General features: G+C 36.9%; 1 protein-coding gene and 1 non-coding gene across 2 annotated transcripts in view; both read left to right on the top strand.

The window, feature by feature from the left end:
* CDKL5 (cyclin dependent kinase like 5) overlaps positions 1–17,363 on the top strand; it is a 124,918-nt gene that overhangs the window by 88,701 nt on the left and 18,854 nt on the right. The window contains exons 4-5 of the mRNA XM_032475649.1: positions 14,858–14,903; positions 16,835–16,887. Of these exons, the coding sequence (XP_032331540.1) occupies positions 14,858–14,903; positions 16,835–16,887 (99 nt within the window). The remainder of the gene's footprint in view (positions 1–14,857; positions 14,904–16,834; positions 16,888–17,363) is intronic.
* LOC116662330 lies at positions 348–454 on the top strand. Its single transcript, XR_004318366.1, has one exon. It is a non-coding gene; the product is annotated as a U6 spliceosomal RNA (small nuclear RNA).

Below are 17,363 nucleotides of genomic sequence, written 5' to 3'. Positions count from 1 at the left end.
ATTTTGTCAGGTTTATAGTGTTCCTTGGCTAATTCTCTTGAAATATTGAACCGCTTGGGATTTACATTCTATGGTTGTTTCAAAGGCATGGCCACTTTGGGGATTTTCTTCTTCCTCCTCCTCTTCCTTTTCTTTTTTGCTTTAGTGCTCAAGTAGCATAGCAGAGGTCGGTTGTCTAGCTTCTTTATGTGATGGCGGTAAACAGTTCCTCTTCCATGACTGTGTAACAATATGGTACAGTTCACTTCAGTGGGCATTTTATTATGTGCCTACCACATGCAAGACAAAGTGCTGGGTACTTGGATATAAAAATAAGCCTGACTTTCAGCTCTTTCAAAAATATTACAGTGCTTTCTTCAGCAGCACATATATTAAAATTGGAATGACACAGAGAAGATTAGCATGGCCCCTGCACAAGGATGACATACAAATTCGTGAAGCGTTCTATATTTAAAAATATATATATATATTGCAGGTTGCCGATTTATGCTTGATACTCATCTCTTTCCATGGTAAGAGAAGGTGAATCTGGCGTTTCATAGTTTTCCCCACAATGCATACATAAGATAGAACAAGTTTTCACTAAATTAACTGACACTTTGAAAATAAGTTTTTAAGAAAAGAAAGATTGTTACTACCTATATTGAAGGTACTTTTCAATTTTCTTCATGGGTATGGTATGGCAAAAAGCTGTGACTTAGAACTTTTCCCACATTTTGGTTGTACCATTTTGTTTCCTTATCTGCCTTTGTGTGAACAGATCTGTCAGAAATCATATCACGGGGTCCCTAAAGGTAATCCAGTTCAGTTGTTCGAATAGAGAGCTAAGTTTCTCTTGCTGTACCTATCCATCTTCCACATCTTGGCTGTGCTGTAGTGACCCTGCACCTGAGCACCTTATGTCTTAGTAGCGTATAGATTTTATACAGAACATAATTTCTGCTGCTTTTGAACTTTGGTGTTTCCTCAAGTGTGTTTCTGTCCTAAAACCCTAGCTTATTTTTCATGAATTGGAAAAAACTGAACCTTGGTGATATTAGGGCTCAAGGTAGGCCACCCCAAAATATGTCACAATGGCATATTGATTATTTTGAATTGAAATTGCTTGAGAAATAGCTGATGCAAGAAGGAAAATCTGACCCATCTCTGTCCGCCTAAAAGCAGGGAATAAATCTCCCACGTGAAAGGTGCACCTTGGACATCTAGAGGTAGAGGGACACCCTTATCATCAGAGACGGGGAATTCAAATCTGAGGAGCCTCTATACACAACCTGGTTACTGCTTTAATTTACTGTCCCAAGCCCAAACTGTGTTTAAATTCTTCACTAATTGAGCACCCAGAACCTAAGTTTCTTTGTCCTGTCACTTCCTCGCAAATTTATTCTTTCTTTGTCTAAAAAGTATAAAAGCTGCTTACTTTGGCCACTTGTTTGGTCTCATTTCTAGGAGACCTCCATGCACATGTATTTCCCCCTCCCAAACAGTGTGTTAGCTTTTTTTTTAAAAAAGGTTTTAGTACTCTCATTTTCTTACTTTATAAGAAATTGTAAAATTAGGGCAAAATATTTGCCAAAAATTTTATATAAACAGATGCATAATTTATCAGTGTACTGTTAAAAGCAAAATAGAATCAGACATTCTTAAAAAGTGATTTAATAACCATTTTAACTATACTGTCTCTAACTTCAGCAAAAGGTGTGTCTATAGTCATGGGTCTGGGGTTTGTTAGGATTCCCAGGAAGCAATGAGCATCTTGAGCCTCTGCAGTAGCAATTGTTGTTGCTACAACAATCTGCTGTAGTTAGCTTTCTGTACATTGTTTACCCACTAATGTCTGCAGAACTTAAGTGTGCTGACTTTAAGGTATCTACATAATTTATTGGAAAAATTGGTCATGAGAAAGTTAGGCACAGCTAGTTCTTCTCTCAGTAAAGGTATCTTTACCAAGCTGTCTGTCTATAACTAGTTCAGCAGAAAACAGTTTTTGTCTTCATTTGGACCATGTGTTTTTTATGTCAATCATCAGTCCATTTTAATATTAAACCTTTCTTTGTTTTTTCTTCTGTCATTATACCTGAATGTTTACATATTTAACAGGAGTGATCTTTCTGGAATACCTGGTGATGTATCTTTGGTTAATAAATTGGTTTTTCTGTCCTGATCTTTTCTTCTATCATGGTTCCAAGTACAAGAGTAGGGTGAATGCTTTGTAGGGGAAATTCCTTTGAGACTTAAAGGAGAGATGAAAGACAGCCCTTCTAGGTGCCAGAGGAATGTGGACAGAAGATGCAGAGTTAGGGCAGGCAAGTGTTGACATTCTCTTCCCCGCCTCCCCGTTCCTCCCACCACCTCTGGAGACTGAAATTCTGTGTTTAGGGGGATGGTAGGTAGGTTGAGGGTAAAGCCAAACGTGAAAGAAGCTTGTGGCCGATTCCCCTCTTGGAACTCAGGGTGGAAACTGCCTTGCAAGATTGCCTCGTCACAATGGAAGCAGCAACAGCAGAGTTAAATGGCATGATGTGACTAGGTGGAGAGAGGATGCCTGGGCCTCCTTCAGCTTAAGAGTGTCTTCTAAGGAATCCCAAAGTTATTATGCACCCCAGGTAGCTAGAATAAGAGCCAGTGAACCTGTCAATGGGGATGCTGTGTTGAAGGGCAAGCTGATATCAACACTATAGTTGTTGGCCAGGTAGCAGGTGTAAATGAGATTATGCAGTCTAGATGTCTTCAGCAATTAAAGCTGAGAAGGAGCCAAACAACCAGGCCAGACCCCTGGGCTCTAAGCCAAGAGTGAGTATTCAAGTCCACAGCCCACACAGGATCCAACAGTAACATCAGGTCAGTGTCCGGGGTTCAGGCCTATAAGGAATGTTCTCTTGGAGACCAGAGAGCCCCAGGGGGCAACACAAGGGCCTGTGCATGTTTATCTGCGAGCCCTTCATTCCCTTACCACAGTGAAGTTGCATAACCCCACTCACATCCATACACCCAGCTGCCATCTTGGTAGAAGCAGGGAGAAAATCTGAAGGGAAAAACTGATCCTATACCTGAAAGAGGCTATAAACCAGAAAGGACTTAGCTACTATAGAATGCAAGTTAAAGTCAAGGTCAGAGCTTGAAAAGCAAGTTTAAATCAGTTATAGAAAATTAAAGAGCACATCTTAGGTTTAGTCTTTGAGGATATATTGCCAATATTTAAATTTAAACTTTTTCCGCTATTGAGCAGCTTAAGTCCAGTGATTGTCTGATTGAGGTTGTAGATTGTGCTTGCATTTGGCATGCCTAATTAAAGCTGTATCTCAATTACTTGATCACTAGAAGTAGAGTTTTCATTTTCTCATTATCTACTCATTGTTATAAAATGAAGGCAAATGAAATAAAATTGTAACATAATTGCACGATAACTATAGTATGAACATGATGGTTAATATTACTAAACTGAAATGTTGTCTGGCAGGCTTCATTACCATGTGCTCTGAAATTTCCATTCATTTGCTGATAATAACAAGTCTGAGTCTGGTGTAGACAAGGTGGTTTGAGAGCCTCTGTATATAATGTCTGAAAGTGTGTGCTGTATGAAATCAAGTGTGTCTCGAATTTTGTATGATCTGTAAATACCGAGCTAAATTGTTTTGAAAGTTCACCTATCTCTCCCTTTCTATTAAAGAAAGTTGCTATTTGCTCTGCCAGAGGGGTTAGTGAAAATTATTCTTTGGATGCCTCATTTTTCATCTTGATTACTACATTTTATTTTTTGAACATTTTATAAATTACCTAATCTATCATATTAACATAGGGTGGTAAATTTATGTTAGTCTGTAACTATGAGGTGAATTATTTTTAAATGATTCGCTTAAAATCAGCTCTATTGAGGTATAATTTACATACAAAGACTGTACCTTCTTATAATACAGTGAGGTAGTCGTTTTAATTGTACAATTCAGTGAACTAGTTTCCTTAGTTCATCATGGTTGCATCCTTTGAGATTATCAGCCAGTGTCCTTTCAGGTTGGTATTGATCCACTAACAGTTATACTGGACCATATTAGAAGTACTTTCTAGGCATTTGAGTTTGTTTGCATCTATCAGCTAAGTGGTTCTAGACATTTATGTTTTTTATTCTTTTATTTGTGGCACTCAGATGTCAGTCATCTAGGTGGCTCCGAGTATCACAGCCTTACTGGCTCCGTATACTTGTAATGTTCAAGTAAAAGTAGTTCAGGACTTTACTGTGGGAATTCCAGTGGCCTCCTTAAGAATGTAAAAGAGAGCTTCTCCCTTTGATTTTCTCTTCCCATCAAACTCATTTTCTTATATCTCATCTCGGCGAGGAGGGCTCTTCCATTCTTTCTGTTCCTCATTGGCCCAAGCTTTACCTCTTTTCCTTCATTTTCCCAAAGCTCCACTAATACAAAATGACTGGAAGTCTGTAGCACATTTGCACTGAGGATTTGAGGACCACATTACTATACAGCACTGTAACTTGTATTAGCCAGTTCCCGGGTCTGTGACAATTTCCTTCACTGGGAATGTCTCACACCACACAAATGTTAGTTATTAGTAAATATGTGACACCTCTGTTTCCATATTATGTTTTGCCAGGCTAGAGGAAATCTGTTTTGTCACAAAATGGAATAGAGGTGATGGTAAAGGATAATAATCCTTATTTTATTGTTTCAGGTGGAGAAATGAATCAATAAATGATAATTTTTAATTTAGTAAGCCTTCTGATATAACTTGATAAGTATTCACAACCTAGTAACTGCAACCATTTTATAGTAATGCTGTGAAAGAATTTTTTAACAAAAAGAAAGCAATATTGGTTTTGCAGTGCCTTTTTGAGATCTGCAAGAGGCCAGAGTAGCCAAATAGCAAAAGAAGTTTTTAATCAAGACAGTATAATTCCTTCTGAAGTCTAAGAGCTTACTCAGATTCATGCCTACTGAAGGAGTTCTGGAGAGGGCCGGATGAAGTTTTCAAGGATGTTATGTTCTTTTATTATCTTCACTTTTTTAAACTTTCTGAAGAAACAAGGAAACGGATCTGTCTTAATATTTCTCCCACTGTCCTTGAAAAAAACATAAATGTGTATATTTGTATTCTGTGGGGTTTTTTGTCTTGTTTTGTTTTAGTTCCTTGTATACCAAGGAATGTCTTTTATTATTTTTAAAATTGTGGTAGGAAATAGTGTTTCTCTGTGAAACTGTAGTGGAGTTATTAGTAAATGATGTCCAAATAGAGGGATGGCCCGGGCTGGCAGGATGTACATTTTGAATTGGTGATGCAGTGCAGTGAGACATTTGCAGGGGCACTTTCTCTCTTGCTCAGCATACTTTTACACCAGTCATATGTTTACTTCTTACCTCCACACTTGCAGTCCAGTGGTGGAATCAGATAAATATGTCAAGGTGTCACTTTAATGCAAGTTATGAAGGAGAGGTGTCTGCTCAGAGAGCATCTGGGGCTTCATACCTAGTCATGGGGCTATGGAAAGGCTTTCCTGAGGGAGTGAGGACTGAGCTAAGGCCTGAGAGGTAGTATAGGTTTGACTGGGGCAAGGGAGGGCCAAGCTTTTAGGAGCAAAGGGGACAGGCCCCATAGCAGGAGAGATGGTGAGGACTGGCAGGGGCTCAACAAGCAAGGGAGACCTAAGGAGAGGAGGTTGAGAGCATCCGACTGGTCTCGGGACAGGCCTTGCAGGCCATGTGAAGGGGCTTTGACATAGTCCTTAGGGCAGGAGAGTTTGGGGAGAATTCTGAGGGGAAGTGATAGGGCAGTGAAATCAGATTTTTGTTTCTAAATGAAGAGCCTGGGTGTTGAGTGGCAGACATATTAGAAGGGTTAGGAGGCTAGGCAGTACTGCAGGTGGAAAAGCCAAGGTCTCCAACTAGGATGGGAGTGTTCAGGTAGAGAAGAACAGTGGACCAATTTGGAAAAGGTTTAGGAGGCAGAAATCAGCAGCATTTGGGATTGCAGACAAGGGAGATGTCGAGTGATCCTAAACTTCTGGCTAGGGTTCATGGAGATTTGGGGCAGGAGACAGGACCAGAGTCAGAGGGGAAGATGAAGGAATGGTTCAGCATTCTATCTAAATATTTTACTTCCATTTACTCTCGTTTTATATCTCAATAAAGATTTATGAAGGGCAGATCTAGCCCAAGGGTAGGTAGAAGGAATTTGATGTTTAATTGGAAACAAATGAGAAAATAGATTTTGTTACGTAGGAATTTTATTACTGACTTGGCTTGAAGGCAGTTGTTTTCTGTAAGACTTTTTGTAAGATCTCACTTCCCACATCTTCCTTTCTTGGCTGCATGCTCTCTCTTGTTCTTGATAGTGTATTAATATTTTCATACGACTATCCTCTTTTTAAAGGCTGACATGAAGTAAATTCTTTGTGAGTTTTCCTTGTAATGCTTTTTAAAATGTAGGCGTTTTTAATAAAAGAGTAATATTTTAATATATCTTTTGGTATATTTCACTATATAATGTTCTAATTGAGCCATATTACAGAAGTTATAAAAGTAGTCATTGTTTTATGAAAATGAGATGAATGTAGATAGTGCCATGATTAATAGCTTTGATGATTTTTAAAGAATTAATCTTTTAATCACCCCATTTTCAACTAAAACTTCTTTTCACAGTGTATTAGTCTTTTCCAAAGCTTTACCCAATCTCCAACAAGTGATCAGTCTCTCTTTTAAGAGGGAGTGTTTATAGTGGAATACCACAGAACACTTAAAATGAATAAACTAGAACAGGGCTTCTCAACATTAGCACTTTTGACGTTTGGGGCCAGGTAATTCTTTGTGGTGGAGGCTGTCCTGGGCACTGAAGGAATTTCATCAGCATCCCTGCCCTCTACCCATTAGATGCTACTAGCCCCCCACCCCATTGTGACAACCGAAAGTGTCTCCAGACATTGCCAGATGTCCCCTGGAGGGCACAGTTGTCCTCAGTTGACTAGATTTATGTTTAAATCTCAGATATACAATGTTGTGCTAAGGAAAAAAAAAGTTATTGCAAAAATATATGTGCAATAACATGCCAGTTACATGGTTTTTAATGTACAAAACAGTAAATTTGTTTATGGGTAAATTCATTGGTAGTAATAAAAATGTGCATGGGATTGGTACATACCAACTTCAGGACAGAAGTTACATTGAGGGAGAGAAGGAATGGAAATGCACTAAAGTATGGTTGTGACATTTCACATTTCAGAAAAAGAAAGATCAGCAGCAAATAAACCAATATGTTATAAACTTAAATCTCAAAGGGGTGTATGTTTTTTCCTTCTATTTACATGATCAGTCTATTTTAAATTTCTGTGGTGTTCGTTGTATTTTTAAACTTTTGTCATAAATTTTTACTTACTGTCCTGCATTATTACACACCAGGTGTAAGCTTCTGTACATATGAGATGCTTCATTTACTCACTCATGTCAAACCTAGGATGTCACACGTAAAACCTCACATAAAGCAGAGGCCCGATAGACAGTTCTTAGCCGACTGACTGAAATGTTCTCCTTCTTTGCTATAGCTTGTTTCTTTTCTGATTAAGTCTGAAGTACTTAAATTTAGTAGTTAATCTAACTTTTAGTGTTAAATTTAGTAGTTAATCTAACTTTTAGTTTAATCTAACTAAATCACTTAATTTAGTTAGTTAATCTAACATAGTTACCATAATCTAACTATGGTACTTTACAAGTAATAGATAATGCAAGTCAAGGAAAGACCTCTAAGGGATTTCTTGGAAAATAGTCTAGTTTTTATTGTTGCATATCCTGGATAACATTTTGCATTTCTCTGGTACTTGGGAAACATATGTTAGCTCCATTGTATCTACCTGCCATGGAATGTATCCTATGCTTGAATTTACTCCCATTTTATCATTTTACTCATGATGTAAAAATAAGTAAGATAATTTGTCTAAGTTGTTGTATAAGGTTTCTGTGAAATAAAAGTCAGAATATAGATACAGATGGAAATAAAATATTTGCACATACTTTTAGGTGTATAAATATTAGACATTATTAGAAAACTGTTGGAAAATTTTTGTTGGTGCTAACATGTGTTTTTGAGAAAATGAAGAAGAGAAATAATGGTGCCTCGCCAGGCGGATGTGTGTATGTGTTTCAGAGTATATCCTTTTCAATAACAGAACTTACATATATGGCTTGCAAAGGTGTATAGCATGGCCAGTGATAAGAAATGGCCTCCAGAATCAGTCTTCCTGGGTTTAAACTTTTAGCCCTAATATTCTTAGCTGTATTACCTTGGGGCAAATTATGGAACTTCATTAAAAGTCAGTACATCCTCATCTGTAAAATGAACATGATGATAAGCTCCTCTTCTTATCATACTGATTTGAGGATTAAAGGAGATAATACATGGGAAGCACTTAGCCCAGAGCCTGGCACAAAAGTACTTAAAAATAATAACCTAAAATAAGGCTTACTTTTTCAGTTACCATGTCTGTCTATAATGTGATAATATTTATGTTTATAGGGTTTTGCTCTTGCTGAAGGAGCACGTCAGTGTTTGAAAGCACTTAAATGATGGGGTATTTGCACACAAAATGCAGATTGAAATATTTTAAAACACTTCAGTTGTCAAGCTGTATTCCTTGCTATCTAGATGAATAAATAAAGAATTTCTCCCGAGGAAGGGCTTCCTCAGAGAGTAACTGGAGAATGAATTGTAGAATGTAACCTTTAGAATGGTTTAATCCACGAATAGCAGAGTAAAATAAAATCAGTATTTTTTTCTGCTCTGTTTCATAATACATGTTGGATATTTTAAATCATAGAGCAAAACATTAAAAACAATGACTCTTGCTACTTCCTTATACAGTGTATGATCGGTTTAGAGAATTCACTGTTCCAGAGCATAGTTAAATCAGGTTATGTAACTGCATTTTGAATAACTTAGTAAATTTTATGATTGTTAATACTAACCACTTGCTTTGCCAGCATCTTAAGAAGGAACAGTTGATTCTGGAAATAAACCAATGACTCAGAAACTTTAGACAGTCAGTAGCAGGAGCGAGTTTTAGTTATAAGTCTCTGTGTCCAGTGTGGTTGTTCACTGATTGAGGCATGATTTTTATGGGGTGAAGATTTTGAGAAAAGTAGAAGAAATATAGGCCCTAGAGATATTTTTCTGTTTGTTACTACTTACAGAATTTATTTCTCATTCTCGAATTTTTTTTTTTTCAGCTGAGGAAATTTATTCTGGGAGATGTTAAATGCCTTAGTATAGCTTGTTCATTCATGAAGATAGCAGTACAATTCAGGAATCTCTATCTTTTCTGCATTCCAAAGTGATATAATTCCAATTTTGAGGCAAAATTAAGAGTGAGACATGGATTTATCATTAATGTTTGCTTATATATTTTATCACATCCTTAGTTTGTTTTTTAAAATGTGAGCTCTTAACTAAGTCATTGTTTAAACAAAGGCAGACGTTGAAACAAGTAGCACATTACACTGATCGTGCTAACTACAGCTGGTGACATTCTCTTGCAGACGTTGTGGGGGCAATGGCATGCTTTTTGAATAAACTGAATTTAAAGCACAGTTCTTCAGGGTTATTTCTCATATTTTTTCTTCTTTGTCTACACATATTATGTGTAGCATCTCAGGGTGATGAAATGAAGATATTAAAAACAAAAACTCATGAAAGTGCTGTTAATTGAGAAACCAAACATTGAAGATCATTGGCAGGGTCCTGGGAGATGGATTGAAAAATACAGCCTTGAACATCATGCTGTTTATTCTATTTCCTGAGCCAGAATAGGGCAAACTGTACGAAGAGAGTGGGAAAAGACCTGGACTCATGCCCACAGGGGCTGGAAACAGGTGGCCACCTCAGGGTGGTAACTATATCTGACCCTTCAGGAGCTGGAGCTCTCTGTCCCCAGTAGCCCATGTCAGCACCTGTATTGCCAGATCTTTTCAGAGAGACACAATGCCCCAAATACAGTAAGGCAAGGAGTAAAGACGGATTGGAAACAGCATGTTGCATCCTAGGATTCACAGACCCCATGAAAAGGTGTGGTGAACATAGATTAGTGGGAGCAGGATGTGCTAGGAAGTATGTGCTCGGCAAACAACTTAGAGAACCTCGCTCAGGTGGCCCTCGCTGTCCAACCTCAGACTGTCCAACCCAATGAGAAGAATATTTGCTAGGAATCCAGGTTTTGAAATTGGGGTTGGGTGCATCAGTCTGCCTTGAAATTCAGGTTGCTAAAAAAGACCCAACTACCTTTTTTGCTGCCAGACTCCAGGCCTGGTGGATCTCTTCCTATCTTAGTAAGGATGTGTTTAAAATGGGGGTGAGGGGTGTGGCTTATGAAAAGACATGGGTAGATAAAGAAAACACTGTGCTAAAGATTTAAAAACAACACATAGTTCTAAAAGTGATTTTTTTTTTTTGTAACAAGCAGGTGAAGTTGTCTCCTGAAGGACAGCCAGGAGGATATGACCTCTATTGTGATAAGAAGCTATAAAACAAGGCAAAAATTGTAGAAATTGACCAAGATAAAGAAACCTAAAATGATGGCAGTAAAAGAACAAAGTTGATGTCACAGTTTTTATTAGTTCACTCTGAAATAGTCATTTATTAAATATTTTTTGAACACCTACTATCTGCCTGCACTTACAATGCAGTAGTGAACAAAACACATAAAGCAATTATGAAAAATTCAACCTAAAAGTTATAAGGTTTCTAGTGGAAACTATTAGAAAAATAGGAGTGGAAACAACATTTGAGGTTGGTAGAAGAAAAATTTTCTAAGTTCTTTGATTTCCAGGTAATATTAGTTCAAAATATGCACATACACACCTACACACTTCTAGATACATTCTGATAATTAAAAATTTCCATTCCAAGGAAAAGGAAAAGTTCTGTCAGCATCTGGACAGAAGAGAAGGTTATTTACATTGGAACAAAACCCAAATTGAACTCAGAGTTCTTTTCTATAACACAAATAAATACCTGAAGACCATCAGGGCACTGCTAGCCTATTTGGAGCCTTTCATTTTCTTCCTGGATAAGTATCTTAGTATATGGATTTTGTTATAACAAAACACTTTACTCTTATCTACTGGAAAGTTGCTTTAATAAACATACAAACCTGCGATATCTATGATGTGAACAGGGCTTTCTTTACAGGACACACAACCTCACAGCAACCCTGAAGATGGTGGAGAACATAAGGTTGTCTTCCCAAGAATTCTGTGCCATTGATGTGTGAGGGCTTTCAGATATGTAAAGACCTGGAAAATAGGATACTTTCTCAGAAAGCCATTCAAAGATGTACACTGGCTGAGCAAAAACTTAATGCAAATCGAGCCCTCAAATGTGTGCAAACCATGGTAGGAAATATGTAAAGAAATATAGGCTAAATATAATAGCTCATGTGTATATAATTACAAATTAAATATAACAGCCAAAACCAATTCTCAATAATAAATTTATTTAACAAAATGGTATAAGAAGAATCAGGCTATATAACCCCTCATTAATTTAAAACAGTTTAAAGTGACAGTAATTTAAACTGGTTCTGGCATAAGAATCAACAGATCAATAGTATAGACTAGATTAGAAGGCTCTGATGGAAAATGTAGAGTATCTATGTAAGAATGCTAAGATGCCACAAAACTAGAAATCCATGGTGAAAGGTATCGGGAAAATTGGTTCAGTATTTAGAAGTTATTTTAAATTTAGATTCCCTTACCATATCACATATTAAAATAAATTACAAGTAGATAAAGACTTAAAGAATAAAATTAAATCATTAAAATATTGAGATAGGTGTGTGGATGAATATTAATCATAACTCAAGCTAAGTAAGGGCTTTGATCACAGGAGTCATACAGGTAATAACAAAGGCATGTGTCAATAAACTTGACTATGTAATGAGTTACATTCAACAACAATAACAGTAGCACCGTGAATAATTCAGTGACCACAACAATCTGGGTGGGAAGAATATTTGTAACAAAATTTGGCAACAAATTCGCATTCATGAATTAGTAAGAACAATATTAAGCTTAGTTACACCTTATTTCACTTACCAGTTGATAGAAGAAAACCTCTGATCTCATTGATGTTTAAAGATTTTTTTAGCGATCGTATTTAGTGTTGGCTACGGTTGTAGAGTGGGTTCTCATATGCTGGTGAAGGGAACTGTGAATGATCTATTTTTGGATATCAGTTTGGCAGTATTAGGAGCCTTGATCTTTCATACTCTTTGACCAAGTTAAATCATTTACAGAATTTATTTTATGGAAATAAAGATGTAGATGTTGAAATAGGTACATTGATAGACTGGTTAAGTAACCATCCATTAAAATTGGTGCTTTTAAAAATTATTTAATGACAGGTCAAAATGGTCCTTATACAATATCAATTGAAATAAAAGCAACATACAACACAAAATACGATATGCTCTTGCAATTTGAGGAAAATTTACTGGAAGAAAATATACCGAAATGTTATTAGCAAGGGTTACAGAGTTTGTTTCGTTTTGTACACCTTTTATACTCTTAAAGTTTTTATACTCTTTGTATTCTGTATTTTCTGTAATGAGTTTGCATTATTTTTATAAGTAGTTTGAATAAAAGTGAAATGTTAGATTTTTTCCAGCATCTTCTGCCCTTAATTGCATGTGTTTCCCACCAAATATTGAATTGATGTTATGAACAAAAGTTCTTGTTTGGCTTTGTTCTGTAATTAAATATATAAACCATATTAAGTGTATGTTTATTGAAGAGAAAGAGGGTTTCAATGGTATTGGTTAAAGGATAAATTAAAGAATAAACAATTCACCTTATTTGACCCCCTTTTGGGCAACTTTTTTTTTTTTTTTTCACTGTAAATTCTATTTATGAGATGCCAGGATGGGGAAAAAAACCTGATAAATTAGATGGTTCTAGTCATAAATTTAAATTTGTAGTCATATCAGTGGATAGTTTTGAACTAAGCAAGACCTTTTATAAAATCAGTCAAAGTTTTAACGCTTAGGATGCAATAAAAATATATATGTATGTGTGTGTGTGTATATATATGTATGTATATATATGTATATGTGTGTGTGTGTATGTGTATATATGTATGTATGTATGTATGTATGTATGTATGTATGTATGTATGTATATATGAAATGTAGGATGAAATGCTACCTGGAACAGTACTCAGTTGAGATGTGAGCAGTCCTCCTCTCTTCCTGGGTGTGATGTGCTGCCCCTTTCTTTGTGCTGTGAGCAGTTTCCTGATAGGATTTTGTTCTTTCCCTTAGGCCATAGGTGGGTTGCTAGCTAGAGCAGTTTAAAAAGGAGCAGGGTAAGAAAACAATGTCAGTGTATTAAGAGAGAGTAGCATACCTAGGAAGAGTTACTGGTCCTACCTGTACTAATATTCTAGTTCATCATCCTCTACATTACTTTGACTTTGTAGTTATTCCTTCTCGGTAATGAAACAGTTGCAATGTCAGAAAGTATGTGGAAGGCTGAGTTTAAGTCAAAAGGTCTGCTAATGTACAAATAAATTGTATCACCAAAACTGTCTATACTCTATAATTCTATTCCTCCATTAAAAATAAAAGCACAATAATCTTAAGAATCTTTTTCCTCAATAGCCTGTAACACTTCCAGATAATTATTTCCCTTTAACACAAATATGAAGGCTGGTATTTTCTTCATTTTTCAGTGGGCATATGAGAAACAGAAAGGGTTTGATTTACAGACATAGTTCCAACTCAAGGTTTGTCTCTCAGCATGATTGAAATGGTCACTTTTTTTTTTCTTTCTTTTCCCTCCTCATTTTTATGATTCCCCTTGCTTTTGTAAGGAATCTAGGAGAACAGCATATATTTTTAATAAGTTAATGATTTTGTACCCTATTGGTTATTGCCTAGGATTGCGTCCATTTTTTAAGTCTTTGTTTTGATGCAGGAACAAAGTTTTATTAAAAGATTTGCTCCTATAGATCTGAAAGTATACTCACTTAGAGTCAAAAAGAGCAGGACTGAGTCATTCAGAAGATCTTTCTATAGGACATGTTGGCTTTGAAGAATCTATATATTATTTTACCAAAACCTTTTATAGATTAGAATATTAGACATGAATTATTTAGCCTAGCTATACTTAGTCCTTAGCATTTCCATTTCCTTTCCAGCCCTTATTTTCTTCTCCGCCAACTAAAAAAGACCAAAAAAAAAAAAAATTGTGATGTTCCAGTTTAAAGTAGGGTTCTTCTCACCAACTACTTCTGTTTAGGAGAGCTAAATAAGGGCAGGGGGAAGTTGGTGATTGGTATTTGGTGGCAAATGCTTATTTCACTTTGGATTTGAAATAGCTATCAATGGAGAAGGGGGGCTGGTGAACAACTAGATAGGTTTGTTAGGAAGAGAGAAATGAAGGGAGGAGCCTTGGAAGAGGCATTCTGCTACCAGCAACCACCAAGTATTGTAGAAGCCATTTCTCTGGTCTTAGAAGCTCAGTTAAATGTGTCCCTGGGTTTCAGAGGGCAGTGTCGATGCTGGTCTCTTGTCAGTCATCCTGGAATTTTGGCGTAGTCTCAAGACATCTGCTGGTTCATCCATGTTCTATTGCCATCTCTGCTCTTGGTCTCCCAGCCCCTCCCCCTTCTCCTTTTCCTTCCCCTGGCAGTGTCTGCAGGGAGGTAAGAGAACTTTGGAACCAAGAAATGAGGGACTGGGGAAGAAGAGGATTTATGTTTTTATTCTCTGGATTCTTGCTACTCTGTTTCAGAATATATTCCCGGACAGTTGGGATTCCCAGTTTGAAAAACACTGGAGAATGACTTTCCCTCTGCCTCTTTTCCTTTGCAGGAAACACATGAAATTGTGGCAATCAAGAAATTCAAGGACAGTGAAGGTATGTATATATTTTTTTCATTTTATAATTTAGTTTTTGTGAATAGAATATGGAAGAGATGACATCTAGCTGATTAAACTCTGTTCCTGAGATTTTAAAGTTTCAATCTCAGAAAGTGAATATAGCTGATTAATCATTATACTTTGCTTTGAAACATTTAGTTCCTTCTGTGTGAATCTTTTCAAATCTCATGATATTAGTAAATTCATCTTGTGTTTTAAGGTATAGTCAACATTGGAAATCTTGCTTCAAATGCTGGATAAAAGACATGATATTTATACTGTTTCTAAATATTAAGAGTTTAAAATTAGAAAACTTATCTGAAGTAAATACTTCTTGGGTTCACACAAGTAGTGAGTGCTGAGTTAAAGACTTGGGTATTGGTTACTATGTTCTCTGGTTCCTAGTTAGCTAGAAATACAAGGATAAGTCATATGTAGACAGTATTGAAGGAGTATTTAGACTGACTCATTGGGAGAATAAAAGCTTTTCAAGAAGAAGTACCATACTTGGAGGCTTTGGTCACACATCCAGACCATTTCAGATGGAGTATTAAAATTACCCTGTGCTGGACAAGAAAGTTTAAAATAAAGTATTAACAACAACAAAAGTAATATACCAAAAAAAAGTAATGTACAAAAGAAAAAATAAAGGATTTCAGTAGATCATTATGTTTTAAATCCGGAATATTGGCCATCCAAAGATAGCCAAGTAGAAAAACTGACCAAAGACAAGTGTGGCCTTTAAGAAGCTCTAGGAAGCACTTTTTCATTTTTTTTGACAGAGACACACAGTAGCAATATTTTTTACATCCTAACCCAGTATCCACATACGTAATGTCACATATGTAATTGAAGCAAAATGTCACAACTATGTATTTCACTACTGTGAGGTTCTCAATTTTCTTGACTTTCCTGCTCATAAATTCATATAAGTGCCTATTTTGGCATCGAATACGTTGATTTCACCACTAATGAGTCACAACCAGCCATCTGAACACTAGTGCTGCAAGGGTAAGAGGCCCCAGCACAGCATTAACCTTCACATCTAATTGGAAGTGACAGTAGCTTTCACAGCCTACCTTCATCAGCACACATTGACTAAGTACTGTAAGACAACAGCCTCTGTATTGGTGAAGTGTCATCACCCGTACCTTAGAGGCTTCGCAGACATTATTACCAAGAGGGGCTTGCTCACCCCTCCTGGGGTAGATGCAGTAGTATTTGAAGTAAACCAGCTCTGTTGTGCTAGTTCTGTGGAGCACATGCACCTCAGCCAGGAACTTTAGCATTGTCTTGGCAGCCTTAAAGGGAACTGATTAAAAAATGCTTTTAGCTTGTCCTTTAAAAACAGAAACAAAAACAAAACCTGCTTCAAAGGATGTACCTGTAGTCTAACAGGAAGCAATAGCCCCAGGCCAGCCCACTGTGAGACCATTGAAAATGAGCCCTTTGAACACTGGCTTTGGGCTAACCGCAGGTGGCCAAGAAACAAATGGTGATCTCCTGAAAAGAATGGTTGCAACAGTAGATCAAAGCATAACCTTTGTCAGCATGTAAAGACTTCTGGCTGTGCATTCATCTTGTAAGGCACATCGTCAAGCGTCAGTTACCACCAAAAATAATAATTGTCATCAAATTTTTGAAAAGCTGTGCAATCTAGGCCACACGTCATTGCTTTTTTTAAAAAAAAAAAAACTCCATACCATGTTCTTCACAATCTCTCTCCTATGAATACCAATTCTTAGCTTCAAGTAAACGATATATTTGTCCCTGTGTTACAATACTTTAAGAGTGGCAATCAGCAGTGTATCTGTTGAAATTCATTGAGCACTGAGAGAGGTGCTGTAAGTGCAGTGAAAGTAAATCAGGTTCAGATACTTTCGAGAAGTTTATGACCTATTAGTAAAATTGAGACCTGTAAATAAACAGAAATGAAACAGTGGAAAGCAGTCAGTGCCTGGATGTCTTTGTATAATTTTGAGGTGAGATGATTTCTCGCTCTGGCATCCCGGGAGTGTGTGGATAGTTCAGGCATTGTAGGAAACATTTGATTAGTCCTTATTTCACTGAGCTGACAAAACATGAATCCACTCTGCTGTCATCTCTGCTGGGCCATTATCAGTTACCACACCCACCTTGCAGATGGACGCCTGTAGGAACGCCTATACATACTTCTATAAGGACATTTCCTAAACATTTCATTGGTAGAATCTGAAGACATCTTTAGTTATTCGTAACTTTTTAGTTCCAAGCCTATCCTAGGCACACTTTCCTATTGTTTCCACTTCTCTCTGGGAGATCTCACATCTGTCTGTATCCTTTTTCTCCTGCCAGAGTAGTATCTTGCTTAATGGACAGTAAGGAAACATGTGTGGTAAACTGCCCTTTTGGAGTGTGAAGGGTCCACAGATAGTCTTGTGCGGGTGAGGATGTCCATTTAACCCCTGTGTAAACCACT

Source organism: Camelus ferus, chromosome X, assembly GCF_009834535.1.
Source record: "Camelus ferus isolate YT-003-E chromosome X, BCGSAC_Cfer_1.0, whole genome shotgun sequence".
NCBI classification, from domain to species: Eukaryota; Metazoa; Chordata; class Mammalia; order Artiodactyla; family Camelidae; genus Camelus; species Camelus ferus.
This window is presented reverse-complemented; position numbering and strand designations above follow the sequence as displayed.